Raw genomic sequence first — 27001 nt, 5'->3', positions numbered from 1 at the left:
GGTTTTGAGTCAGGCCGAAATCGAATGGTACCTAATAGTAAGCCGAAACAAACCGAGACTTTTCAAATGTAATTTCCAAAAAAAACTAATTCTTATTAAAATTTCGAGCATTTACGAGCACCCACTTTACATTTGTGTACAACATTAGTCTTGTTTTTTCATCTTAAACGTTTTATGAGGAAACAGTTTTTACTGGATGAATTCTTTTTATTACATTCAAAACTTGTTTCTCTTTCAATAATCTATGTTTTTCCATTATAAAATTTTAATATTACTGAAACCGAATATTCGGTCGGAATCTAGTTATTTTCCGATTTGTTGCTTTTATATAATTTGTAAACCCTTGGAGTTGCTTCAAAATCCACATTTATATCCTTAATCAATCCAAAAATATTTCTAAAATTCTTAGAATTCATTTGACAAAATTTTAAACATTTTCAATAGTAATACAAACATTATATTCCGAGCTTTTATAAATCTTAGGATGATGATAATGGTAATTAGAGTACCACCGAAACAGTTTATTCCAGTTCTATTCGACCAATAAATAAATATTCGGTATAATCGGAGATTGTCTCCAAGATTTGTTAGCAAAAACTGCATAAAAAATGTAAGGTTTCCCCTTGTAATCATTTTAGTTATGAATATCGGCAGTTTTTTAGGCACTGTACAAATAAGGTTAAACAAATAAGGTTAAACTTTAGCTTTAGAAATATTAAACGTCTGCTTTAAAAATAGATTGCTTTTCTTTAGCACACATGACAGATATGCACTTTGAATGGTGCATATCATTTATCATTTATACTCACTTAGTTATTGAACATTATAGTGTAAACATTAAAGTTTTTTTGCTTCGAAAATGTAATTTCCTTTGATGATTTGTGCGGTTCAGAAGTGGTGATTTTGACACGGAAGACAAATATCGTCCAGGCCAGCCGTACAAGTTTGAAGATCAATATACAACAAAATCAATTTTTTTTTTCCAAAATTACAAGGTCAGACCAATAAATTCTGATAGAGGAGACAATAAAAAGACACGTGTATTGGCGTTTTGAAAGTTTCCCAACTCTGGCACATTCTTATTGTTAATCGTCATAAGAAACCATGTTATCCTTACATTTTAGGTCTAAAATGTGTTCAGCAAAGTTATGTAAAATGTTACGGAGAATATTTTTGTAGAATATGTTAACCCTCTAAATACTCAAGGCATTGGTCTTTTTTGTCCTTCATTAAAAAGAGAGCCAAAACACCTTTAAAATTTAGGATGAAAAAAAAATAGTTCAAATTTAACTAAAAATCACTAATATCTCTATTATTTTACCTTAGATAGCAAATTTGGATAGGAAATATTCATTAATTACATTTTTTTAGCTCTAGACAATTCCACTTCATTAGCATACAATGTCCATCGTGAAGCCCGACCAACCCGCCGAATCGACGCCAAAGCCAAATAACCATGGCGTTAAGGTAAGTCTCCGTATTTTGTGGGAGCAAACGCAACTGATTCGATTGACGCGAGCATTGGCCGAAAAACGCACAAAATATGCTCCGGCCACGGTTGCAATTCTGTTAAAAAGTGTTTAGAATGAAGTGGTTGGGAAGTTTTGCCTCACCCGCCTTATAGTCCAGACTAGAGATGCTAATCGGGACTAATTTTCAGGAAATCTAAAATCCCATACTTATGTCTTTACAATTGAAAGTAAATTTTTTATTTAGCAATTAATTTTTATTAGAAACTAAAAAGCATACTATTGCATCTATGGTTTCTCTGCCATTCTGGAACGAATTTTGTTTTGCTGCTGCCGAAAAACATCTATTGGCAAAACCGTTTACAAATACTTATAACAAATCTGCAAGCATTTTCCTCCTGTTCCTTCAGAAATAAAGTGATCTATTTCTTTTGGAAGTTGCAAATCTACATTATAACTTGGTTTCGTTATTGTTATTTGGGTTTTTTACATTTATTAATAATATCTTTTAGCCTTTGAGCAATCGAAATATGTATTTTAATTTTTTTCGAGCTCCTCATCTGAGATAAAATCAATTTCGTTTGAAGAGGATTTAAATTGAGTTTTGTTAGATAACTTACAAAAAAATTGATTTTCCAGAGCACCACTCTATGAAAACCAAAAATACCGCTTTCCTTTATTAAATATGTTGTAGCAGGAGTTGCGTTAACAACTTTGCTGAACATCACTTTGCGATATTCGGACATGTGAATGTCAAAATGCATAAAAAAAGGCACACAAAAATTACAATTTCCCATATTTATTTATGAAAAGCGGGATTTGGAAAAACGCGAAAATCCCGGGATTTAAAATTAAAAAATCTCGGGGTTCAAGAAATCCCGAAAACCCCGAGATTTTCGGGAACGGGATTACCCGTTTGGCATCTCTAGTCCAGACATTGCCCCGTCCGATTACTATACGTTTCGATCGATGCATAACGCTCTTTCTGGAATAGAAATTGGATTGATTCCTTCTTGGCCTCAAAAGATGAGCAATTGCCAGAAAGATGGGGAAAGGTCATAGCTAACGATGGCCAATACTTTTAATAAATTTATATTGTACAAAGTTTCAAAATAAAAGCTAAAAATTTAAAAAAAAATTACGCATTTTTAAGTCAACGCATAAAACAAAAAAAAATAAACAAAATTTTTTCTCCCTTACAAAAATATAGTAATTTTTTCAATACAATAAATTTTTAGTTAAACGAAATAAAAATTAAAAGAATATTATTGAAAACTCTTCCTAATACCTAGAAAAACAATAATCTGTAGAAGTCTATAATGTGTTTTTTGGCCAATAAGTGTCTTTTATCCATATTGATACAACACAGCGAAAGGGTTAACACTTAAATGTTACTTCTTGCAATACATTTGTATTTTCTAAACTCTTCAACCCTCTAAAATTAATAATGTTCACTACATTTAAAGAAATCATTCGAAATACATTCATGCAGATAATTGTAATCGCTTTTACTTACAATTTAATGCTTGACTGAACGATTTCTCTATTAACTTTAATTTTTCATTGTTGATTTTAAGAAAAGGACTTCAATGCATTATTAGACGGTAAACGATAGATAGGATGATTTAATAATGCACTGAAATATAAAATTGTTTGCTTTATGAACAATTAAATTGGAATTAGCAATTTAAAATATTAGGAGTCCGACCGAATATTCGTTTCGGCCAAAAATCGGTAGTATGTATTAGGAATTCCGTCAAAATTCTGCAGAACACCTAAACCAAAACATTTATAAAAGAAAACAAAGATTATGGAGTTTTAAAGGAGAAACAATTATTGAATATAATTAATAGAATACAAAAACTTATATTTTATTGTAAAAACATTCTTTTAAAAATTAATCCTTAAAATTCAAATAAATTCTTTTTTTTTGAAATTGATAGTACAAAAGTTTCAATTTAGGCCCATTGGGTCTTGACCTTGACCGAAACCGGTTCGGTCGGTTTCAGCATAAAAAATCCATTTCGGTAGGCTGTGCCGAATCTTATATAAATATTTTTTTAAATATTTTTAGGTAAACAAAATTTATTTTTTTCCAAAGTATTTATTTTTTTCATTTTTTGTAAAAAAAAAATATTTCGAATCATTTTTTATAAATTTTTAAATTTTTTTTTGTTTTTTTCAATTCTTTTTTTAATATTTAGCGAAAAAAATTCTGGATAAAAAATATTTTTTCCGATTTTGACCTATTGTAGGTCCAACTTACTATGGTCTTATATACGTCGTAGCAAAGGTCTTTGAAATATTTTATTTATGACTTAGTAATCCAGATATATGTAGGTCAAAAATCGAGGTTGTCATGGTTTTTTCGTTATATCTCAGCCAATTGTAGACCGATTTTAATGAATCGTGTATGTAAGTTATTTGGGGGCTTCAGAAAGTTGATTTCAGCAGACAGACAGACAGACGGACATAGCTTAATCGACTCCGCTATCTATAAGGATCCAGAACATACAGTGGTGGCCACCAATTTAAGACAAATACTTGAATTTTTTTCATCAACTGAATTTTAAGTGCGATAGAGCCAAAATTAAAGGACCTCTAAGGGTATGAAATTTATTATTAATGTTTCTAGTTTCTGAAAAATGTTTGGAAAAATTGGTAAAACATATATGGACAAAGATATGTGGAAATACGTTCACCCACCTCAGCGAACATCCGCTGTTAATAACATGATATGACCGAAACTAATGAACTAAAAATACGAAATTTGGTCCGAATATTTTATAATAATAAAAATATAATGATATAAATGTGAGAAAATATGTTTATTTAAAAAAATTTTTTTTTGGTCAAGTTGTAGAAACATTTTATGTGTTCGTGGTGAATATGTATGAATTAACACAGTCGAATAAAACACACTTGTGTGTTAAAACAGTCCGCATGCATACATATTTGTGGAAATATTTGAAAAAATAATTGACAATCACGTGGAATTTAGCAAACAATTTTTGTCTTAAATTCCTGGCCACCACTGTATATACTTTATAGGGTCGGGATATTATATTGTGGAAATTACAAACGCAATGACAAACTTATGTATACCCTTCTCACGAAGGTGAAGGGTGTAAAAATACCTATCTAATCGAATTGTATTACAATTTTAGTTATAACTAAGTATGTACTAAATTACTGAATTTATTCTAAAGGCACCCTTTTTACTACTTCAAATCTAAAAGTAATGAATATCTTGTTTGCACAAATATAAATTTAATTTAAAAAAAAACTAAAATTTCCAAGCATCTCTTCAATTTTAACGAGAAATCTTCTTTAAAAGCTTGCTTTGTTTTAACTTAAATTAACCTTTAAGTAGCTACATTATTAACAAAACTAACCAACAAACATGATGAATAAAATATGATTTAATACAAAATAAAATATCTTAGAATAACAACAAAAAAATGCGAATGAGTTTACGACTCAAAGCTAACATTGTGCCGTAACGGAAAAGAAAACATTTTAAAAATTTTCAAAACAATTTCACCCTTCGAAGAACCGTTCACAAAGATACACACAAATATAAATGCTTTTGCATTTAAATGTTTAAATATTTAATTAAACATCAGACAAACAAGGAAATTATGTAAAATTTAACTAATAAAAATTTAAAAAAAAAAATAATGAGAAACAAAATATTTGAACAGAGATTAGAGGCGTCGTATAAAACGGCTTTGCACAGGATTTCTGCAGGATACAAAAAATAAACAAAACAGAGAAAATGAAAATTTAAATACAGGAAACACAATAAGGGAAGAAACATAAAACACAAATCCCTTGGAGACAATTGACAACCTTGGAAAATAAAACAGCAATTTTGTGAAAGGAAAAGAAAACAAAAGTTTAAAAATATAATACAACCAAATATTTATTAAAATTGCAGAATTTACGTTCGCCACTGAGATATAAAATAGTTTAAGTCTAAAATGAAAAGTATTTCAGTAATAAAACATTGGCACTTAAACCAACTTTAATGATTTCTAAGAAGCAGTAAAACTACTATTATTTGCAGGACATAAACAACAATAGTTCCTAAGTATTTTCACACTTAAGTTCAGCACACAGTGTTGAGAAAAATTATGTATACAAAAAAAAATATAATTAGGGGTATTTGCAAACATGACAACACTTAAATAAAGCAACATCTTTTCACTGTCAGTGGATTAAATTACTTACAACATTTTTAAAACTTACTGTACGAAGAATTTTTTGTCATGCTGTTCAATATCTTTAAGATACTTAACACCACTTAAACTCCCGCACTTATAAGACACATTTCTGCTTTTATTAAGCTGTTGCTTGGTTATGGCCTAAACACTTACATCCACACATACAATCGAAAACTCACTCAAACAACAACCCAGCAGTTCTAGCAAAGTGTCCTGAACTAGATATTTTACCTAGTTACAGAATTAGTTATCTGACTAGTTGTATTTTAATATGTGCGTAGCCCGTGATCCTACATAAATTTCGAAGAATAAACTCAACCTTACAAAAGGACACTTAGCCATAACTGACTCTACAATATTGTTTGAAGTGACAGCAACTTAGATTACTTAGAGAAACTAAAGTGACGATTGGCTCCACGCTAGATTACCGGGGATGTATAATGTAACCAACTGACTCAGGCACGGATCCAGATCAACCATAAATTAATATTTATTTTACATTTTTTTTATTTTTTATATTAAAACTTTTAGATTTTGGAGGCGAAATTCATTTTCACCCCCTGGGTCCGCTCCTGGTCCGCGACTGAACTGTCTGCATTACATAGTGCACATACGAGTCCAATATATAAATTAGAATAAGCAATAAATTAGGCAAAAGACTGTCTATGCAGAACTGCTGGGAATAATATCTAGTAAATATAATAAGGCAAATAATAATGTAGCTTTTTTCGGGTAAAATAATATGGTTACTCGTTCTTGTTAGCAATTGTTATTGTTGCCATAATAACGACCAACACCCACCATTAATCTCTGGCACAACGTTGAAAGTTAAACATTATTTTAGTGTAAAAAGTTGGATCAATATTTAACGTTCACAAATTGTGTCAGGTTAAAAAGTTTAAACAAATCTTAAGAAGCAAACCCACAAAAGCAGAAAATGGTTAGAGAACAATTGAAATATTTGTTAAATTTTTGTTTTATTAAAGAAATATATATTTTTTTTTAAATATTTTGTTTGCACAGCCTCCCAAAAAAAAATTGTCCAAAAAGGAAAAGGCTCGTTTAGAGGCTGAGCAAGCGGAAATGTTACGTTTGGAAATGGAGCGAGAAAAGTAAGAAATAATTAATGTATGAAATGTGTTATATGTTTTAGTAAACAACATAATATTTATAAGTATCCTACTAAACGTTGGGGTTGTGACACAAAACTTCCCAGCCACTTCATTCTAAATAGTTTTTATTTTTAACAGGCCGAACGTTGTCATGATGGAATACAGTTTCATGTCTAGTCACATATTCTGCGCGTTTTTCGGCCAATGCTCACATCAAATTAATCTGTTGCTTTCGGTACTTGTGATGGTCTGGTCAGATTTCAGATGCTCATATTAGACAAGACCCTTTTGCTTCCACCAAATGAGGAGCCGCAGAAGAAAAGGCACTTTTTCGATTTTTTTACTAATTGATTTTTTGGTGTTTTTATAATATTTGGGTTGAAATCTTCTAGAAAAAATCAATTTCCCAAAATTTTTAAATGCAATTCTCTGCATTACGGGTTATCGTTATAGATCCATTTTTCATAGCATGTAAAGATTTGGGGCAAAAATGATTTTCTTTTATAGCGTTCAAACATCATTTCGGATATGCAAAATCGTCTTTCAAGGTATCACGGCTTCAATTCGTATGGCAACCAATTTCCCTGCTTTTGGATGAATCCTGCTTCTCGCCAACGTTTTGAAATTGTTGTTTGAGTAGCTGCCAATGATTTTGCAAGCTCTTGTTGAGTTTAACAACAATCTCCATGGTGTAATGCCTACTTTTCTTGATATTCAAACTCTATATTTCGTATCATTTTTTCACCCACATCCGATTAATTTAGAACAAAAATTTTCATCGTAAACCCTCTCTCTCATCCACCATATTCCGTAGTTTAGTAGAAACCATCTGGTCATAAGTATAACCGAAGCCTAAGAATTATTTTTAAAACTCAGGCCTACGATAACCAGCTTTAAACGAAATTCAATTATCTTATCTTAGTTTTATGCTAAATTCCCAATTTTTAATTTGATAAATTCACTGAAATTTATTGTTGGGGGATAAGCTAGTTACTATGCGCATTTCACTAGCTGCTTAGGCCAGATCATCAGGAAACCTTTTCCCAAAAGGCTTTAGAAAAACTAAAGATATTATACAAATAAAACTATAGAGTGTTTGAGAATTACAGACACTCAAGCTTTATTTGAAAAAATATCAAAGCTTAAACAAAACACCAACAATAAACCGTGATTTATCTTTTCTTACATTTCCTTACTACAATTGGTTGGTTTCTTGCCGACACAAACTGTAGTGTGTAAGTGAGTAAAGAAAAAACAAAAACAATTTGCTTTATTGTTCTCTCAAAATAAAGCGAGTTGCCAGTTTCGTCTTAATGCAGTCAAATCAAATATTTGCCGATATCAGCATAATCTTAGTAATCTTAATATATGACATTTTATTTTCCAGACTGAAGAAACTCGAAGAAGCTCGACAACGTCGCAAAGTCGAACGGGAACAAGCCAAGCGACGCCTGCAGCTCGAGATACAAGAAAACAAACAAAGACGGGCACAATTGAAAAACAGTATGGCGTTCTTTCATCAAATACGGGACAGCACAGAGGCCATTAAAATGTCAGCTAAAAATCAAAATGATTGGGAAAAGTTTATGCGTTGCAATGGTCTGCCAAATTCAAACAGTCCAAGTGATTTGCGCAAATACATACATCAATGGCAAATCGATATCGAGCGAAGGAATCGTGAATCACGCAATTGGTTATTGAAGACCAACGAAAGAACACTGCTGACACAAGACACAAATGTACCGGATTTAACTAAAGCCACGCTGCGCAAGCAGCAAGGCAATCTGGGGGATGTGTATGCTCAAAGGGTTACGGAGATATTGGGGGTATGTACATATAAATGTAAAGAGAGACTAAATAAATTATATTCATTTTACCACATAATTTTATATACATGCTGATAAAAAACATGGTGGTGGTTAACATGATCTAAGAGCAGCATATTACAATAACATTTATGTTCAAACATATTATGATCATTATTATTATTATCATAAAATATCATATTATAATCAAAGGCCCAATGAAATCATATTTATGATCTGATGAAATCATATTATCATTAAAAGTAATGTTTGTGATTGGTTTTATTTTTAATGTGTCAAATTTTAGTACAGTATAGTTGTCGGAAACTTGGCTAACCATATTTTTTTCTCTGTGTGTAGATTCTATTGGAGTTGGATGAAGTTTTGGGGGACAAGCAAAAGCCTTCGCACACTCTAACCGATTTAAGTAAACTAAAAACGGAAATAAGAGTTTTGCTAAAAGACTATTTGGATGATTTTACCCATAAAATAATGTCACACATTGAACGGGACATGGAGTAAGTTGTCTGTCAATGTTCTTTAAATGTTAAGTGTTATTTTTATATAAAATTTCTTTAAGAATTGACCGGTCTGGCGTTTCCAAGCATATTTATGAATCTGAGGTTTTTAAAAGTTTCATTTGGACTTTTTCCAAAGATGCTCAAATGTAAGTTTAAAAGGAACTGGACTTTTATCGCACATTTTTATAGTTTACTCATTTACAGCTCTTTGTGTGCAAAGCCACGCATTGGAGACCAAAATCTTCATAATGAAATTGATTTTCCTTTAATTGAAATGCAAATCTCTTTGCCACCCACGGTCAGCCTCTATAGTTCAGCATTGAGGGGTTTATGGTTAAATTATGACCATTTCAGTGATTATTGTCCCAGTTTCAAGCTCAAAAAGCCACGACCAGATTACATCAGTAATTTATATTAATTCTATTATTTCCCTTCAGCTACAACAGATTTGTTTGTTTGTTTTTTCTATTTCTCTGTTCACTGCAGACATGCTAACACAAACGAAAAAGGAATGGCGTAAGCGGAAGGAGATTTTACAAAACATGCTGGACGAATGTTCTAAGGAAGTTCCATTAACAGAATTGGAACAATTTGAACACGAACGTGATTTGACTTCGCAACAAGCCCGTGAGAAAAGCCTTGATGTGGATAAATTGTATTTAGAGTATGAGGATGAATTGAATAAGTTGAGGAGAAGAGCCATTGGTCCAGAGGGGTTTGGTTTAACGGATACGGATGTTAATTTGAGAAAATATCGCATAATTGGCGGAGTTTATGGCACAGATTACTTGGAAACTCCTCAACAGGATAAACAATTAAACGCCAGATCATTTATAAGAACAAGTAAGTACTTAAAACTTGTAATTTTACAATTTCAATTAAAACTAATCAGAGAATTTTAGTTTTTGCTCCCAACAAGTTGTTGCACAAAAATTATTATCAGACCTTCAAACCGCCTCCACCTCCTCAACCTGGAGTCAGACGTTTACCCGAGGAAATTGAAGCTGAAATGCGCATGGTGGAGGCAGCCTTAGACAAGTTGGCTTTGGTGACCGTGCAGTAAGTTTTAACAAAATAGTAAATACGAGTTGAACTAATAAATTGCATTCTTTCTATTCTTTAAGACTACCAGACAGCGTTATTTGGTTTGAACCACCCATTGCCTGTCGTTGGGAAACACAAATTGAAACTCTGGAATCCGATCTGACTGAAGGTGTTAAACAGCCCATTAGCTCCACCAGTGGCAATACTACAGATGCTACACCTTTGTCCACCACTACCAATCTCAGTCCTTTGAAGAGCCTCTCACCACGTTTTCCAGCTTCCAAATTGCGCAAGAAAAGTTCACAGAAATCTATTGCCAGCAATTTACCAGTACGAGAAGTTATTGATTTTGACATGTTTCAAATGTCAAGTGACATCGACATTTATGGTCTGCTTAAGGATTTCATAGTGCCGCGTTTGCCACAAGGATTCTCCGTAAGCATTGATACCAGCCGCCTGAAACAGCTGCAACTAAGTAAGCGAAAGCTCAACAAAAACAAGCAAAACCCCCCGAAAGTATTGTTTTTAGCACGACCTAAAAATGTGTGCATCACACCAACACCCACAATTACCCCAGAGACACTTAAACATGCACAACTGCCACCAAAAATTAGAAGAGATCTACAAACATTACACAAAACACGTATTACAGAGGATTTCTTGGATTTCGATGAGCCCAAAGAGTTTTTTCCTTCCATACATTTTGATAAAGTATTGAAAATAAAACCCCTGGATAAGGCGAATAAACAGCAAGAGTTTAAATTGAATTTGAAGACACGAAACAGCAATGATGTCCAGGAGAGTATGGAAAATATGAAATCGATTAGTCGAGATGACAGTAAAGGCAGTCTTGTGAGCATGAAGAGTTCAAAAAGTTCTTCGAGTCATGGAAGTACATCGAGACGTTCATCTGAAATGAGTGACAGAAAGCAAGTTGCCAAGACATATATGTTTTCTCAGCTAATTGAGGTGAGTTTTAAACTAAAAAATTAAACATTTTATTCATTAAGGCTTATTGACCGCATAAGTTCAAAAACAAATAGTATGAAGACAATAATTCTGGGCGTTCTTCGACCAATGCCCGCTTCAAACGAATCAGTTGCGTTCGGCACAGTTTCCCTGGGATGGTCTGGTCAGATTTCAGAAGATCATTATAGATTGGACCCTTTAACCACCAAATACAGAGAATTACCTTTTGTAGAGTTCAAGCATTTTATTCGAAAACTATTTGACGGCCTATTGGTATATGGAAGATTGGTCTCACTGTAGTAAGAATATAGTAGATGAAGGATGGTTTCTTTACAAGAAACCGGATGTTGCACTGTCTCATTATAACTAACGTGAGTTCCCTGATCAAGAGTAGCTACTAAAAACAGACTATTAGAATGGCTCTTTGTTTTGGTTTCTGCAAAATATTGTAACTTTTATGGGTGGCATTCAGAGAACTGCGCCGACTAAATTTCACGGCGGTTGACTCCAAAAAAGATCGGCAGACTTAAGCCGAACAAAATTTGGCGGCGTCGGCTTTGGAAATTTATTGGCGGCTCGTCTCAACCGGCTAACAGCGGTTGGCGCAGGTCTCTGGTGGCATTAAGCGAAATTACATATTTAACCTTCAGCACAAAAATGGTCATGCTTCTACAAAGCTAATTTGTGAAAAAAAAGTCATTTTATATTCAAAGTGTTTCAAGAATGAGTTAAAGTTAACACTAATGCCATTTAAACTGGGTGTTGTCTCGCAAATGTTTTATTCGTATTGATTTCTTTATTTTTGGTGTCTGTTTTTTTTTTACATAAGTATACATATTTCTATCATATTGCTGGAATATATTTACCAAAGCATATGAAAATGATTTCTTTTTTTTATCAAATTCCATTTTCAACTACATATTTATTTTTTTCTTTCATACTACACTCACATGATTTAAATATCGGCTCTCATATAACAACTTTTATAAAAAAAAATTACAATATCCAAAATATCGACACCCACCCATCAAATACATACATATGTATGTATGTATGTTTGAATGAACACCAATCCATACCACGACATCAAACAATTCAAATCAACGCAATCATGAAAACGATAAAAAATCATTCACACAAAATTCAAACTCAAACTGAAATTGTACTTGTACTTGTACCAACTTAAAAAGGACTTGGATCGTTTGTGTGAATTACAAACACCCGTGCAGCAGGAGGAGCTGCTACAACAGATTTCAGAAAATCTAATGGGCAAAAACAACACAACAATAAATGGAAAAGACGTTAGTTGTGATGATGCAGAGGCAGCAGGCGATGAAGGAGAATCAAAAGCAGCAGCAGCAGAAGCAACATCAACATTGACGGATGTAATGCAACAACCCGCAGCACTTGTCTATTATTCGGGTATATCCTTTGTACGTGATTCAGAGACATTTAAAACTGGCGAAGAGGCAGACGAGGATGAAGAGAATGCTGAAGAAGATGATGAGGAGACAAGTACAGATGAAGAGGAATACGATGACGATGACTACGAAGACTACTTCTTAAATGAAAACTTAGACAACGAAGCAGCATTAACATCCTATCGCAGTGAAACCAGTGGTGGTACGAGTGGTGTCACTGCTGTTGCTGCTACCACATCGTCTGGAAAGGAGGCTGGTATACATGATTTTTTAAACAAACACAGTCATAGCGATACCAGCAGCACCGGTGATGGGTAAGTGACAATTCTTAATGTATTTTCTCTATACCAGTAGGTGTTCGATATTACAGCATGGTGTTTCCGAATAATTGTGCTGGCAAGAGGATATAACGTTAACAAAATAAATAAAGCAGCAGCAGACAGACAGGCAGATAGACAGTCCACCCACAGCCATTCAGATAAACAGATTATGGTCTGTCAGTGTATTCAATGATGTTGACTTTCAAGCAAATATTTTCCTTTAACTAAGTGCTACTTGTCCGAACACACTTACATGCACAACAATTATAAATATGTATAAGTATATGTACATATCCTGCTCCAAAGTAAGTGGATGTGTTACATTCATCACTTCCTTTGTAACACATAAACCCCACCTTGATTAACTTTTAAGTTTATTTTAATTTGTCCGTTAGTCTCCTGGTGCTTCCGCACTGAATACCATTATGCCAATTGGAAATTTTAATTTTAGAATTTTATTTGAAATTTACAGAATTTTGTACACAACCATATTATTGATGTTGAGGTGGAATTAAAATATGGTTGGACACAAGGAAAGTTGCCTTAATCTTTCATAATTTTCGTAACTGAAATGTCCAAATATGATTAAATAAGTATGTACACTAGGGTGACAGCCGATTTTTTTTTTTAGATTTCAAAGAGTGTCAGGTGGAATAGTGTGACACTAGGCCAAATCGGACAACAATTTCGGGACGCGAATCGAGGTCAAAGTTCAGATATATGCAAAATTTTACTATTTATATGAAATTAATAGATGAAACTCGTTAATTTTCTGCATTGTTTTCCAGAAATATGTAGATTTATTTATATTAATGAAAACTACATTAAATTTTTTTTTTGAACATTAACCCTGCGTCAAAATGATCCAAAAACCGTATTATCGCTAAAATTCAAAATTAATGCAAATTTGTCAGTTTTTGTAAAAATTTTGATACTAAATAAATAATTTTGTACATGAATGCAAAATAATCGATATATGTACGTAATTGTCGTTGTTATGAGATATAAATGACAAAAATTGGTTAAAAAATGTTAAAGTTATTACAAATTCCCCAGATCATTATCGTGTCTCAGGCCACTTGAACAAGAAATTTAGGAAAAAAATTTAAATATTTTGAGAAAAATTAAAATAAAAGCTATTTTTTTAAATATACCCATTAGGGTGGCCCTTAATAAACGAAAGTTGGATTTTGGCCATTCTCACCCCCCAGTTTGGTGAACATTAGTAAAAAAATCATCCTGAAAAAATTTTAGGTAAATCGGTTGGGGTTAAGACGTGCCGCAAGCCCTCTGAAGTTTTGAGATGCATTTACAAGGGGAAAAAATTAATTTTTTTCAGTTTTTTTGTAAAAATTTTGCCATTAAAAAATTACTTTTGTAATTCAATTTAAAAGAATCGAAATGTGTACGTAATTGTCGTTCTAATGAGACATAAAAAACAGAAATCGGTTAAAAAATTTTAAAGTTATTAAAAATTCGCCAGGCCATTAACGTGTCTCAGGCCACTAGAACAAGAAATGTTGGAACAAAATTAACATATTTTGAGAAATATTAAAATAAAAGCTCATTTTTACTTAAAATATGTCCATATTTACTTGTATATGAGTTTTTGTCTTCGTAGGATACCGTTAACCTATTCTTAGGTATGAACAAAAAAAATTAATTTTTTTAACGGCAGTTTCAAAACTCCATTTTCAAATTTTTAAAAATTTTGTTAAACAAATTTCAGAATTTTTTGATCATCTCATTGGGATTTATTAAGAGTATAATAGGGAATTAAATCGTGAAAAAATTATGAAAATATCTCTTATAGTTTTTCCGTACCTGCGATTTAAATTTTGAAATTTTCGAGAAAAACCAATTATTTGGCAATTTTTAGGCCAATGAGCTCTATTTTCTTACTCTTATGAATTTTAAGCAAAACTTAATTAGAATATTATAGTCCAGATAATTCTAAATATACTCTGAAACTTTTACTAAAATCAAAAAACGTTAACCCTTAAATCATGAAGGTCAAAGGTCAAATTTTTCAATATTTGGAATTTCTCTTGGAAAGATTTTGAAATGTTCGAAATGTTGTATATTTTTGGGCCGATTTTGATGAAATTTAACAAAAATATAACACAAAGCCTAGTATTTACAAAAGCAGCAGAAAAATTAAAATTAACCCTATTTTAAAAGTTTGGTGTCATTTTAACCCCAAGTGCCATTAAGCGTTAATTTCCATTCTTGTGCTGTTATTATAAACCCTAGAGTTTATGTTATATTTTTGTTAAATTTCATCAAAATCGGCCCAAAAATATACAACATTTCGATCATTTCGAAATCTTTCCAAGAGAAATTCCAAATATTGAAAAATTTTACCTTTGACCTTCACGATTTAAGGGTTAACGTCTTCCGATTTTAGTAGAAGTTTCAGAGTATATTTTGAATTATCTGGACTATAATATTCTGAATAGGTTTTACTTAAAATTCATAAGAGTAAGGAAATAGAGCTCATTGGCCTAAAAATTGCCAAATAATTGGTTTTTCTCGAAAATTTCAAAATTTAAATCGCAGGTACGGAAAAACTATAAGAGATGTTTTCATAATTTTTTCACATTTTTATTCCCTATTATACTCTTAATAAATCCCAATGAGATGATCAAAAAATTCTGAAATTTGTTTAACAAAATTTTTAAAAATTTGAAAATGGAGTTTTGAAACTGCCGTTAAAAAAATTAAATTTTTTTGTTCATACCTAAGAATAGGTTAACGGTATCCTACGAAGACAAAAACTCATATACAAGTAAATATGGACATATTTTAAGTAAAAATGAGCTTTTATTTTAATATTTCTCAAAATATGTTAATTTTGTTCCTACATTTCATGTTCTAGTGGCCTGAGACACGTTAATGGCCTGGCGAATTTTTAATAACTTTAACATTTTTTGACCGATTTCTGTTTTTTATGTCTCATTAGAACGACAATTACGTACACATTTCGATTCTTTTAAATTAAATTACAAAAGTAATTTTTTAATGGCAAAATTTTTACAAAAACTGAAAAAAATGCATTTTTTCCCCTTGTAAATGCATCTCAAAACTTCAGAGGGCTTGCGGCACGTCTTAACCCCAACCGATTTACCTAAAATTTTTTTCAGGATGATTTTTTTGCTAATGTTCACCAAACTGGAGGGTGAGAATGGCCAAAATCCAACTTTCGTTTATTAAGGGCCACCCTAATACCCATATTTACTTGTGTATGAGTTTTGTCTTTGTAGGATACCGTTAACCTATTCACAGGTATGGCCAAAAAAAATATATCGGCTGTTTCCATTTTAAAATTTTTAAAAATTTTGTTAAACAATTTGCAGAATTTTTTGATCATCACATTGGGATTTATTCAGATCATAATAGAGAAAAAAATATTAAAAAATCTGTCACTAACTCCTATAGTTTTTGCGTAACTACGATTTAAATTCAGTAAGGAAATTGGGCTCATTCGCCATAATATGGACAAAAAATTAGTTTTACTTGAAAATCGCAAAATTTAAATCACAGGTACGGAAAAACTATAGGATGTATTGATATAATTCTTCACATTTCTATTCCCTATTATGTTGTCAATAAATCCCCATCTGATGGTCAAAAAATTCTAAAATTTGTTTAACAAAATTTTTAAAAATTTTAAAATGGATGGAACAAATGGATGGAACAAATGGAACAATTAAAAAAAAATATTTTTTTTTGGTCGTATCTGCGAATAGGTTAGCAGTTTCCTACTAAGACAAAAACTCATAAACAAGTAAATACGGATATATTTTAAGTAAAAATTAACTTTTATTTTAGTATTACTCAAAATATGTTAAATTTGTTCCTAAATTTCCTGTTAAAGTGGTCTTACATTTTTAAGTAATTTTTGTCATTTTTACATCATTACAATGAAAATTACGTACACATTTTGATTATTTTGCATGCAATTGCAAAAATAATTATTTAGTAAAAAAATTTTTATAAAAACTGAAAAAATTAAATTTTTTAGAATTTTAGCGATAATATTGTTTGTGGGTCATTTTGACCCAAAGTTAATTTCCAAATATTTTTTACTGTAATTTTCATTAATATAAATAAATCGAAATATTTCTGTAAAATAATGCATACACAGAGAAAACAGATTTGTGATAGCAACCGAATTTGTTGCCAATCGAATGATTCGGTTGCAGACATAGAATTTTTCAGTTCTAACAACAGAAACTCAGTTGATAAAGAAGAATTTCAGTTGAGGCAACCAAACATTAGTTACCCCTTACAAAATATTGTAGTCACAACTGTAAAATTCGGTCACTAAGATTCGGTCGCTATCACGAATCTGTTTTCTCTGTGTAATGTTAATGAGTTTCGCAAATTTATTTCATATAAATAGTAAAATTTTGCATATATCTGACATTTGACCTCGATGCGCGTCCCGAAATCGTTGTCCGATTTGGCTCAAATTTTCAGCACTTAACTTTTAGATCTAGTGTCACAATATTCCGACTGGCAGTCTTGAAAATTCGAACAAAAATTGTTTTCCATACAACTGATTGTCACTCTAATGTACAGTGGCTCACAGCTTATTTCAACCAGCACCTTTAAAAAAAATTAAGCTCATATAATTTCGAAAAGAAACTAGATATTGAAAAATTTTGAATGAGAGTTTATAGAACATGTTCAAAAATTAAAAAAAAAAGTTTTATTCAGTCTCAAAGTCACACTCTAAAAAACTTACAAAATAAAAAGCAAACATATGGGTACATAATTAGTCACAGCTTATTTCAACCAGCTACTTTTAAGATCTGTTAAATTGACATCACTTCTCAAGTAACGGTAAATTTCCAAGCATTTTTGTAGTTATGAGGGTTCTTAATTATTTAAATTAACATTTAGTGTGATTTCGGTAGTTACGAGGCAAAGAGGCGTATTTTTTGACAATGGGGCGACGCACTACAATAGAAAAGCGGGAATTAGTTATTAGTCATTTTAAAAACGGTCATTCTCGTCGAAAAATTGCGGAAATGGTTTGCTTAAGTGACTCCACAGTGCAAAGTATAATATATCGGTTCGTGCACGAAAATAGGATAAGTGATAAGGGCAGAAGCGCGCCCAATAAAATTTTTAATGCAACTGATGAGCGCTACATTGTCAGAAAAATAAGGCAAAACCCGAAGCTCTCTGCTCCTAAACTGGCTACAGAAGTTAAAAATGAGCTTAACAAAACATGTAGTGCAGAAACTATTCGACGCGTTCTTCGGAAACACGACTTTAATGGTAGAGTAGCTCGAAAAAAACCATTTATTAATAAGAAAAATCAAGCAGCACGCCTCAAATTCGCTAAAGAACATATTAATAAGGACTCAAGCTTTTGGGAACCAGTTATTTTTGCGGATGAGTCCAAATTTAATATCTTTGGCTCGGATGGTCAAACTTATGTCTGGCGTAAGCCCAATACAGAACTGCAAAATCAAAATCTTAAACCTACAGTCAAACACGGTGGTGGTAGTGTCATGGTCTGGGCTTGTATGTCATCAAGTGGGGTAGGAAACTTGCAGTTTATTGAGACTACAATGAACAAAGATGTATACCTGGACATTTTAAAAGCCAATTTACTGCAAAGTGCCGAAAAACTGGGTATAAGGCAGCAGTTTCGGTTCTACCAGGATAACGACCCGAAACATAAAGCAGGTGTCGTTCAGTCATGGCTTATTTGGAACTGTCCCCACTTGATGCAACCGCCAGCACAATCACCTGATCTAAATGTAATTGAAAATTTATGGGCAATTTTAGATCAAAACGTACGCCAACATCAGATCTCGAACAGGAATGACCTTATAGCAGCGCTGAAAGAGGAATGGGCCAAAATAACCCCCAAAACCACTAGCAAGTTAGTGGAATCCATGCAGAAAAGGCTGAAAGCTGTAATTGACCAAAAAGGAGGTCATACTAAATTTTGAAATTAAAAATTTAGTTAATTTATCATTTAATTGTTTTTTTATAGTAAGTGGTTGAAATAAGCTGTGACTGATTAAGTTCCTATATTTTTAGTTTTTAGTTTGTAAGTTTTTTAGAGTGTAAATTTGTTATTGAATAAAACTCTTTTTTTTAATTTTTGAACATGTTCTATAATCTCTCATTCAAAATTTTTCAATATCTTGTTTCGTTTCAAAATTATATGAGCTTAATTTTTTTTTAAGGTGGTGGTTGAAATAAGCTGTGAGCCACTGTACATACAGTAGCCCAATAAAGTACATACAGGAATTCAAATTAAATTTCTTTCGTAGAAAACTGTATTTGTAAGTTAAAAGTAATAAAAAATATTTGTTAAAAAAATAAATTCACAAATAACGACATTTTTTTTGGTTTTTTGGGTTTTGATGTTCAAAATATTATGAAACTTAATTGCCCCGCCCACCCAAAAGTAGGCGTCACCGAGAATAAATTTTGCTCTATTTTACTCAGAATCAATAACTCTAATAACGGTGAACTTTTGGGCGTTATTTGAATTTTTTTTTGCTAAAATCGACATAAGACATGTAATATTATATATCTCATAAAAAAAACTAAAAAAAACTGCTTTAAATTAAAGTAACATAATAATTTTTCCTGTATGTAGACTTTCTTGGGCTACTGTATATGCTAATCAATGCTGACAAGTTATTTGACAACCTTGTCATAAGTTGTGATTAAATTGTCAACAATGTTTGACCATTGATATAATGATTCTAAAAGTCGGCCTTTGTCTGGCAATATATTATTACATTTTTTATATTATTTTTATTCATTTTTTGTCATTACAATTGTGAAGGTGTTCAATTGTTGCTGTTATTGCAGCAGAAGCTGGTGATGATGATGATGACGATGATGAGAATGTTGAGGACGATGTTGTATTAGTATTTGTTAACAAAGTGGATGTTACTAACACTACTACGACAATTATTTGAATATCAACAACATAGCCGGCAACAAGAACAAGAACAGCAACAACAACTAATTCCACTTACAATCTTTACTTTGTCGAGGTTGTTACATTTAAATCTCATCACTGTCTATACATGTAAATAAGTGGTGGTGTGAGTGTATTTGAATTGGTATCTATTTGTGGATGTATGTCATTGGCGTAGATAGGGGAGGGCTGGGGTGTTCAAAGCCCCCCAATAGCCGAATTCATATTCCTTAATACATTTCTTTAAATTTATACTTTGCATAGATTGCGAAATTTTAACAATATATAAAATAGCTGAAGAGGAAAGTGTGACTTTCTTATTGGGAAGGGAGTGTACTTGGCCATCCCATAATAATAGTCTAGCTACGCTTATGATGTATGGTGTGGCAAGCAATATATATATATATATTTGCAACATCGCTAAATGTTCGTTCATTTATTCCTTCTCTAGTCTGTGTGTGTTTATTTTAAGCATTACGAGTATTATTTTTCCATTTCTTTTTTCATTATTTTTTTTGTCGTTACCAACCAAACACTTTACAATTGATGTCAATTGAGTTGAATTTTGTAATGTTTTTTTTTTTTCATTTCACAATTTTACAATGCTTTGATTTGATTTAATTACATAAATGTCATCAGAGAGTCTTAAAAAAACGATAAGAGTTCATTTCTTTTTATTTTCTCTTATTCAGTCGTTTTTATTCCCTACTTAAAAACGATAGAGCAAAGTAGCGTTGGAATTAGATTGAATTATTTGCAAAAATAATATTTCAAAGGAATACAAATAAATGTAGAACAAATATTTAATGTCATAATAATGAGAAGATATCATAAATTTAAATACAAATTAGTACCACCAACATAATTGGAGATTTAGATTGCTTTATATGGCTATCGTAGAGTTTTTTAAAGTAAAATAGAAATATCTTATAAGCGTACAAAACAGATACATCCATAAATGCTTTTATTATTATATCCTACATCTGCATAGTGGAGAGGGTTTATTTCGATAGTACTGCTGTTTTGCATAACGCCATCATGCCTGCAAAAAGGTCTATGTGTCTTTAATTAACTTTTCAAGAGATCCAAAAAACTGTTAATTTTTGTAGATCAAATATATAGAAATTTTGCACATGATTATTTCTGAAAGCTCTCATTCAATTTGTTAAATAAAAAAAATTTAAATTTCACATAGGCCTTCTTGCATGCTAACCGACGATAAATAAAATCGTTGTTATTACAGCTTAGAATAAATTATACATAGAATATATTTTATATATAATAAAAAACAAATATTGTGTTTATTTTCAGCAAAAAATCTAAACTAATAAATGAAACCACATTTACTCAGGGTAAATGGAGCACACGTGATGTTCATGACACAAAATTCAATGAAGATAAACTATCAATTCAATTTCGTACGGGACGTATGGGTAGGATTTTTCTAATATTTTTATTTAATTTAATGAAAACTTTTGAATAGTACTGAAGATGCCATCACATTGCTACAGCAAACAATTGCTCGATAAGTGGCTGTGTATACTTAGTCACTTATCGAGTAGACGATTGGATGAGGTTTTCATCAACTTATTTTTGATGGATATATGTATATCACTTTCATGAATTTTTTTTTTAATAATATTTATAAACTTTTGTATTAAAATCTCTTCACCATGATTGCAAGGGAATATATTAGTTTTTCATTCCGTATATATATTCTGGATCGTTATAAATAGCGGAGTTGATATAGCCATGTCTGTCTGTCCGTCAGTATGTTGAAATCAACTTTCCGCATGATTTTACATCAATATATCCGCTATATTTAGAACCTGTTCTGTTGCTATTTAAAATCGAGAAAATCGGCCAACAAACAGCTGAGATATAAGGAAAAAACCAGGACAATCTCGATTTTTGACCTATTTTTGATCTACATATATCTGGATTACTAAATCATATAATGATCGACGCATATAACGCCCCATACAATAAACCTAAAATGGGTCTAAATCGGGAAAACATATTTTTAACCCTAGTTTTTTTTAGACATGCACATTGTTTCAGTATAAATTCAAAAAAAAAAACATTAAAAAATTAAAACATATCTTTTTTTAACTTGTTTACCTAAAAATATTTAAAATTTGTATTTTAAAGTATAATTTGGTGAAGGGCATATAAAATTCGACACAGCCGAATATAGCTCTTTTTCTTGATTTTTTTTTAATTTGTCTATTTTGAAAGCAAGTTTTTTCATAATCATTGCAATAAATATTATATAAGCCGTCTTTATTCTGAGGAAATTCAGTTATCATTCACTTAAAACGATTGTAAATTCCCAAAGTTGTGTTAATTTATCTGAGTGTAAATTGAAATATTCCTAATATTTGATGTTGACCGAGGTCACTTTGTTCGAACAGGTAGTCCACCTCCGTTTAAAATCTACCACAATTTTGGACACCTTTTTGTGCTATTCAATGCTCTTTTAATGAGAGCCCAATATCTCTCCACTGACCTTAGCTCCAGGCAGTTTTCATTCTTTGCCTCTCTTGGTAGAAATAACACATTATTGTTCTTATACCACTCCAGACCTTGCGTAGTGACAGGATGCCAAAACAGGCCAAAAATAAGTGGACACATTAAGAAGTCTTATGAATGGAAGCATCCTCTTGCGTAAAATTTTCAGAACATACGTTTCGTCATCCATTATACAGCAGGTACACCCAGCGAAAAAATGAACACATCCGTGTACGATTTAACACCAATCGGTGTCAATAGTGTATCAACCCCGTATGTGTAGAAATTGTACACGAACGGTGTCAATTGAACAATGAAAAAATGACACCATTCCGTTGCTGAATTGAGACCACCGTTGTCGATTTGACACCATTCGTGTACGTTTTTATAACAGACCGATGTCGATTCGACACCGTTCGTATACGATTTGACACCAGACCGCTGTTATTTAGCAGAGTTCCTGTCAGGAACTTTTTGAGCTTTTTAAACCTGCATTGACTTTAACTTTTTGTACCAAGTAGTCCGAGTACTGAACTAACCGGACTGAAAATGTTTTCTATTTATTGGCTTTAGAAACATCATGTGGACCATTCATTCTACCTGAACTGTTTAATAACATTGGAAACAGTTTGACGGCAGACCTTTGGCCAACTTTTGTTGGCCATGTTGTTGAAAATATTTAATAATTTTAGTACGCACTTTTTTCTAGTCACTCATTTTAATCAGACATAATAACTGAAATACTTTTCAAAGGCAACTTGATAAAAAAAATCAAATAATACTTGGGTTAAAAGTTTTAAAGAAAAACTTGTGTTAAGATTTTTTCGATCTCACTCCTTAATATACAAATGACAAAAAATCAGCACCACTTCATTTGCATTTTCTTTGAAAAACGAAAATCGCTATTAAGATCCGCAAGCTTGTATTTCTAGACGTTAACATTAAATAGGTGCAACAGTTAAAAGTTGCATTTTTAATCCTCAGCTAGTACAAGTATTTATTAGAATTAAAGAATTATTTTTTTTAAATTTCGTTAAAAAATGTTGATAAAGTAAAATTTGGAATTTGAGCTGTTCATGAAATTTTATGATTTTTTTTGTACCAACGATGCCGGAAAATGTTTAGATGATAAAAGATGGGTATACAGCATTGAAAATTAAAGTCGAGGGTCAATTATTAGGCTTTACAGTTATGATGATGTAACGTTGGGTCTACGTTGTACTAAATGCCCTTTTCTGTCCTCGGTAACTTCCGATTTAGGCGGTTTATTAATTAGAAATGGGTTGATAAAGTGCTAAGCCCGGCCTACACTAATTCACTTGGTGATTATATTACTATTCAATAATTACACAGGACAACTCTCCTTATCCTTTTTTACTTTTTGCCCTTCCCGTTGATCCATTAATTTAATTAATATTTTTATTAAAGTAGTTGAAATCATACAAAAATAAGTGTCACCCTAATAATTGCTACACAACTGCTGGTACTCACCCATAGCAGAGTGAACTAAATTCATGTGACGGATAAAATAGAAACGCTAAATTGAGTTTATATTCGATTTTGTTTCTATTTATTCTTTTTTTTTTTTTTTTGTAATATTGACATACATTCAATAGATTTATTTTTGAAAACCAATAAACAAGGCCAATCAAATATATAAACGAGAAAATAATATTATTTTTTGTCTTTTTATACAATATTTTTTTTTTACAAACTTACAAATAAAAATGTAAAATTTCTACAATAACAACAATGGAATATAACACATAAATATAAACTGGGCTGGACTTTATTGGTTTATAAAAGGAATATTTGGTTTTGCTTTGAATCGATACAGCAATATGCCATATCAAACCTGGGAAATAAAACCCGATTTAAAGTGGTAAGTTTACAATTATTTATACAGCATTTCATTATTGTATATGAAATAAAATTGAACGACAAACAGAAATAAAAATATGAATAATCTAACAGCAGTTTTTAAATGTTTTTTACAAACCGGTGCAAAGTTATTTAGAAACATTTTATTTTGATAATATTTATATAGTTTGTGAACGATTGCAGTCATGGCTGAGGTGATTTTGTTGATTTATATTTTCATGGGTTCGTAGTTGGAATGGAAGCTAGTGGACGGTCCCTCAAAGTTGCCCAACTAGGTCCTACAAAATTAAAAAGTTCTGTTCTTATCCGAAGTTCAATTACTTACGATGAAAAATGAATCCATAACGATAACTCGAAGCGTAAGAGATCATATGTGAAAGCCGGCCAACCACACGCAGAGAAAAAATATAGTTGGGCATGGTTACTGTAACCATTTCAATATTGTTACAAGTTTTTTAACTATATTATAGTCACAGTAACCATTTACATGATTGTGGTAACCATAATATGGTTATCTTACGATTCACATGATTGTCTCAACCATATATATGGTTACAGTAAACATATATATGTTTTGACAACCATTTATATGATGAAGGACTTATCATATTATGGTGCTTCGGCTTAAGGCTTATCATAATCTGAGAACAACATATTATGATAAAATTATTCATCATAAATATGGTTGCCACAAACATACTGTAACCATATATATGGTTGAGACAATCATGTGAATCGTAAGTTAACCATATTATGGTTACCACAATCATGTAAATGGTTACTGTGACTATAATATTGTTAAAAATCTTGTAACACTATATAAATGGTTACAGTAACCATGCCCAATTATATTTTTTCTCTGCGTGCAGCCGAATCGACACAAAGCCATATGTCCATGGCGCTAAGGCAATGCTCTGTATTTGGTGGGAGCAAAAGGGTGCTGTCTATTATGAGCCTGTGAAATCTGACCAGAGCATCACAGGGAACCGAATGCAACTGATTCGTTTGAAGCGAGCATTGGCCGAAAAACGCCCAAAATATGCGGCCAGACATGAAACCGTAATATTCCATCATGACAACGCTCGGCCTCAGTTGCAATACCTGTTAAAAACTATTTAGAAAGATGTGGTTAGGAAGATTTGCCTTATTCTCCACACCTTGCCCTGTCTGAATACTATTTGGAACAGAATATTCGATATTGGCTGGATTCGTTGCCAGAAATATGGAAAAAGATTATAGCTAACAATGACCAATACTTTCAATAAATTTGTATTGTACAAATATTTCAAAATAAAAGCTAAACATTTGAAAAAATCACCCAATATACATATTTATAATCTGTATCTAAACAATCTTTACTGCTGCATCCAATCTCCCGAATGGGGTTAATTTTCATGTAGTAAAGTGTTTTAGCTAATTAATTGACCTAGTTAAACATAAGCAATAAATTTATTTTAGTTTTCACTTTTTCTAATTCAACTCCCACAACAGTAATTTCTGCAACAATCAGTTGCGATGTTCGTAACATCAAAGTGCAACTAAAATTCACTCAACATTATTTATTGTTTTGAATTAAATCCACTCAATTACTCATTCGCACAGAACTTTTTAATAGTTTGCGGTTTTAATACTTTTACTTTTTGCTTCTCTTTACGTTTGGGCAAACACCTTCACTAATGGACTAACACAACAACTATTACAACATTAACTATCTCAACTACAAACAATTATAATCGAAAAACAAAAACACCACCATCATGATGATGATGTTGTCGTCCGTTTGTTTTGCCAGTCCCGAAAACATTCTATTCAGTTTTACGGCATCTTTAGTCAGTTTGGACATCACCATCACATCGCAGGGTTTTTGTGTAAACAATTTCCAAGGTGGCTCTACAGCCTCCATCAATGAAATGATTGGCAAAACCCTGTCGTTGGATGCCATTAAACAGATTTTGATTTCGTCAGCCGTCGATATATTCCCCGATGAGGATGCATTCTGCTATACGGAGGGTTCATGCGAAAAGAATTACGTGATGGAAATGCATCTGTATGCCTGCATGTCGACACTGTCATTGTCACACAATTTCAGTTGGTCACGATGGAATCTTTTGGCAGGCAGTCGCACCGCTGTGCTGTTATTAAGGGAATTGGTCGATGGTAAAAAAGTGGTAAGTAAAAATTAAAACAAATGTAAAAGTTTATAAAAATTGTATTGGCAATATACAAAAACAGGGTGGAGGTATGGTATTTATAATATACCATCTACCTATATGTGAATGCTGCTAAATTAAGCATAATCGATTTATTTAAATGTCATATGAGCTATTTACATCTATCTATTTTTGAAGTACATAATTAAAAATAAATATTCGTTTTTTTGCAGCCAAATCATTCCACTTTGTTGGTGACCCCTTTAAAAACGGCCATTATTGAATGTACAGAAGTTTCGGCCAGTTTTAATTCGCAAGGCATTGCTGGCATGGACTATTATGCCGATTTGTATCAACTGGCTCAAGTTCATGCCCAGCCAAGCAGTTTGGAGAAACAACGCAACATGAATCCAGAGCTCAGAGATAATGTGGCTACGATTTTAATGGCCATTAGACCTTTAAGTTTTTGCTAAAGACACACACACAAATATTCACTGACAAAAAAAAACGCACATAAAATTATACAACAATTACAGGTAAACCTACCAGTACTGGACAAATTTTAAACGTTTATTTGGTATTATTTTTTTAAAATATGGAATAGAAAATAA

General features: G+C 31.9%; 1 protein-coding gene across 1 annotated transcript; it reads left to right on the top strand.

Annotated features, from left to right (window-relative positions):
* Nucleotides 1–1456: 1456 nt before the first annotated feature.
* LOC135956697 (uncharacterized) lies at nucleotides 1457–26863 on the top strand. The gene is made up of 16 exons (XM_065507249.1): nucleotides 1457–1467; nucleotides 6682–6807; nucleotides 8195–8633; nucleotides 8973–9130; nucleotides 9193–9279; nucleotides 9338–9537; nucleotides 9620–9976; nucleotides 10036–10192; nucleotides 10258–11146; nucleotides 12337–12881; nucleotides 17986–18789; nucleotides 19711–19795; nucleotides 21200–21281; nucleotides 24166–24241; nucleotides 26033–26408; nucleotides 26624–26863. The coding sequence occupies exons 1-16, from the start codon at nucleotides 1457–1459 to the stop codon at nucleotides 26861–26863; spliced, it is 4632 nt and encodes a 1543-aa protein (XP_065363321.1).
* Nucleotides 26864–27001: the final 138 nt, after the last annotated feature.

The sequence above is a fragment of the Calliphora vicina genome, chromosome 4 (genome assembly GCF_958450345.1).
Source record: "Calliphora vicina chromosome 4, idCalVici1.1, whole genome shotgun sequence".
Lineage (NCBI taxonomy): Eukaryota > Metazoa > Arthropoda > Insecta > Diptera > Calliphoridae > Calliphora > Calliphora vicina.
The sequence above is the reverse complement of the archived record's forward strand: the minus strand, read 5'-3'. Positions and strand labels throughout refer to the sequence as shown.

Excerpts from the sequence above, each read along its gene's own strand:
- LOC135956697 (XM_065507249.1), top strand. Across the intron at positions 9,538-9,619 it reads GCCACGACCAGATTACATCA|ACATGCTAACACAAACGAAA; the intron begins GTAATTTATATT and ends TGTTCACTGCAG. Across the intron at positions 10,193-10,257 it reads TTGGCTTTGGTGACCGTGCA|ACTACCAGACAGCGTTATTT; the intron begins GTAAGTTTTAAC and ends CTATTCTTTAAG.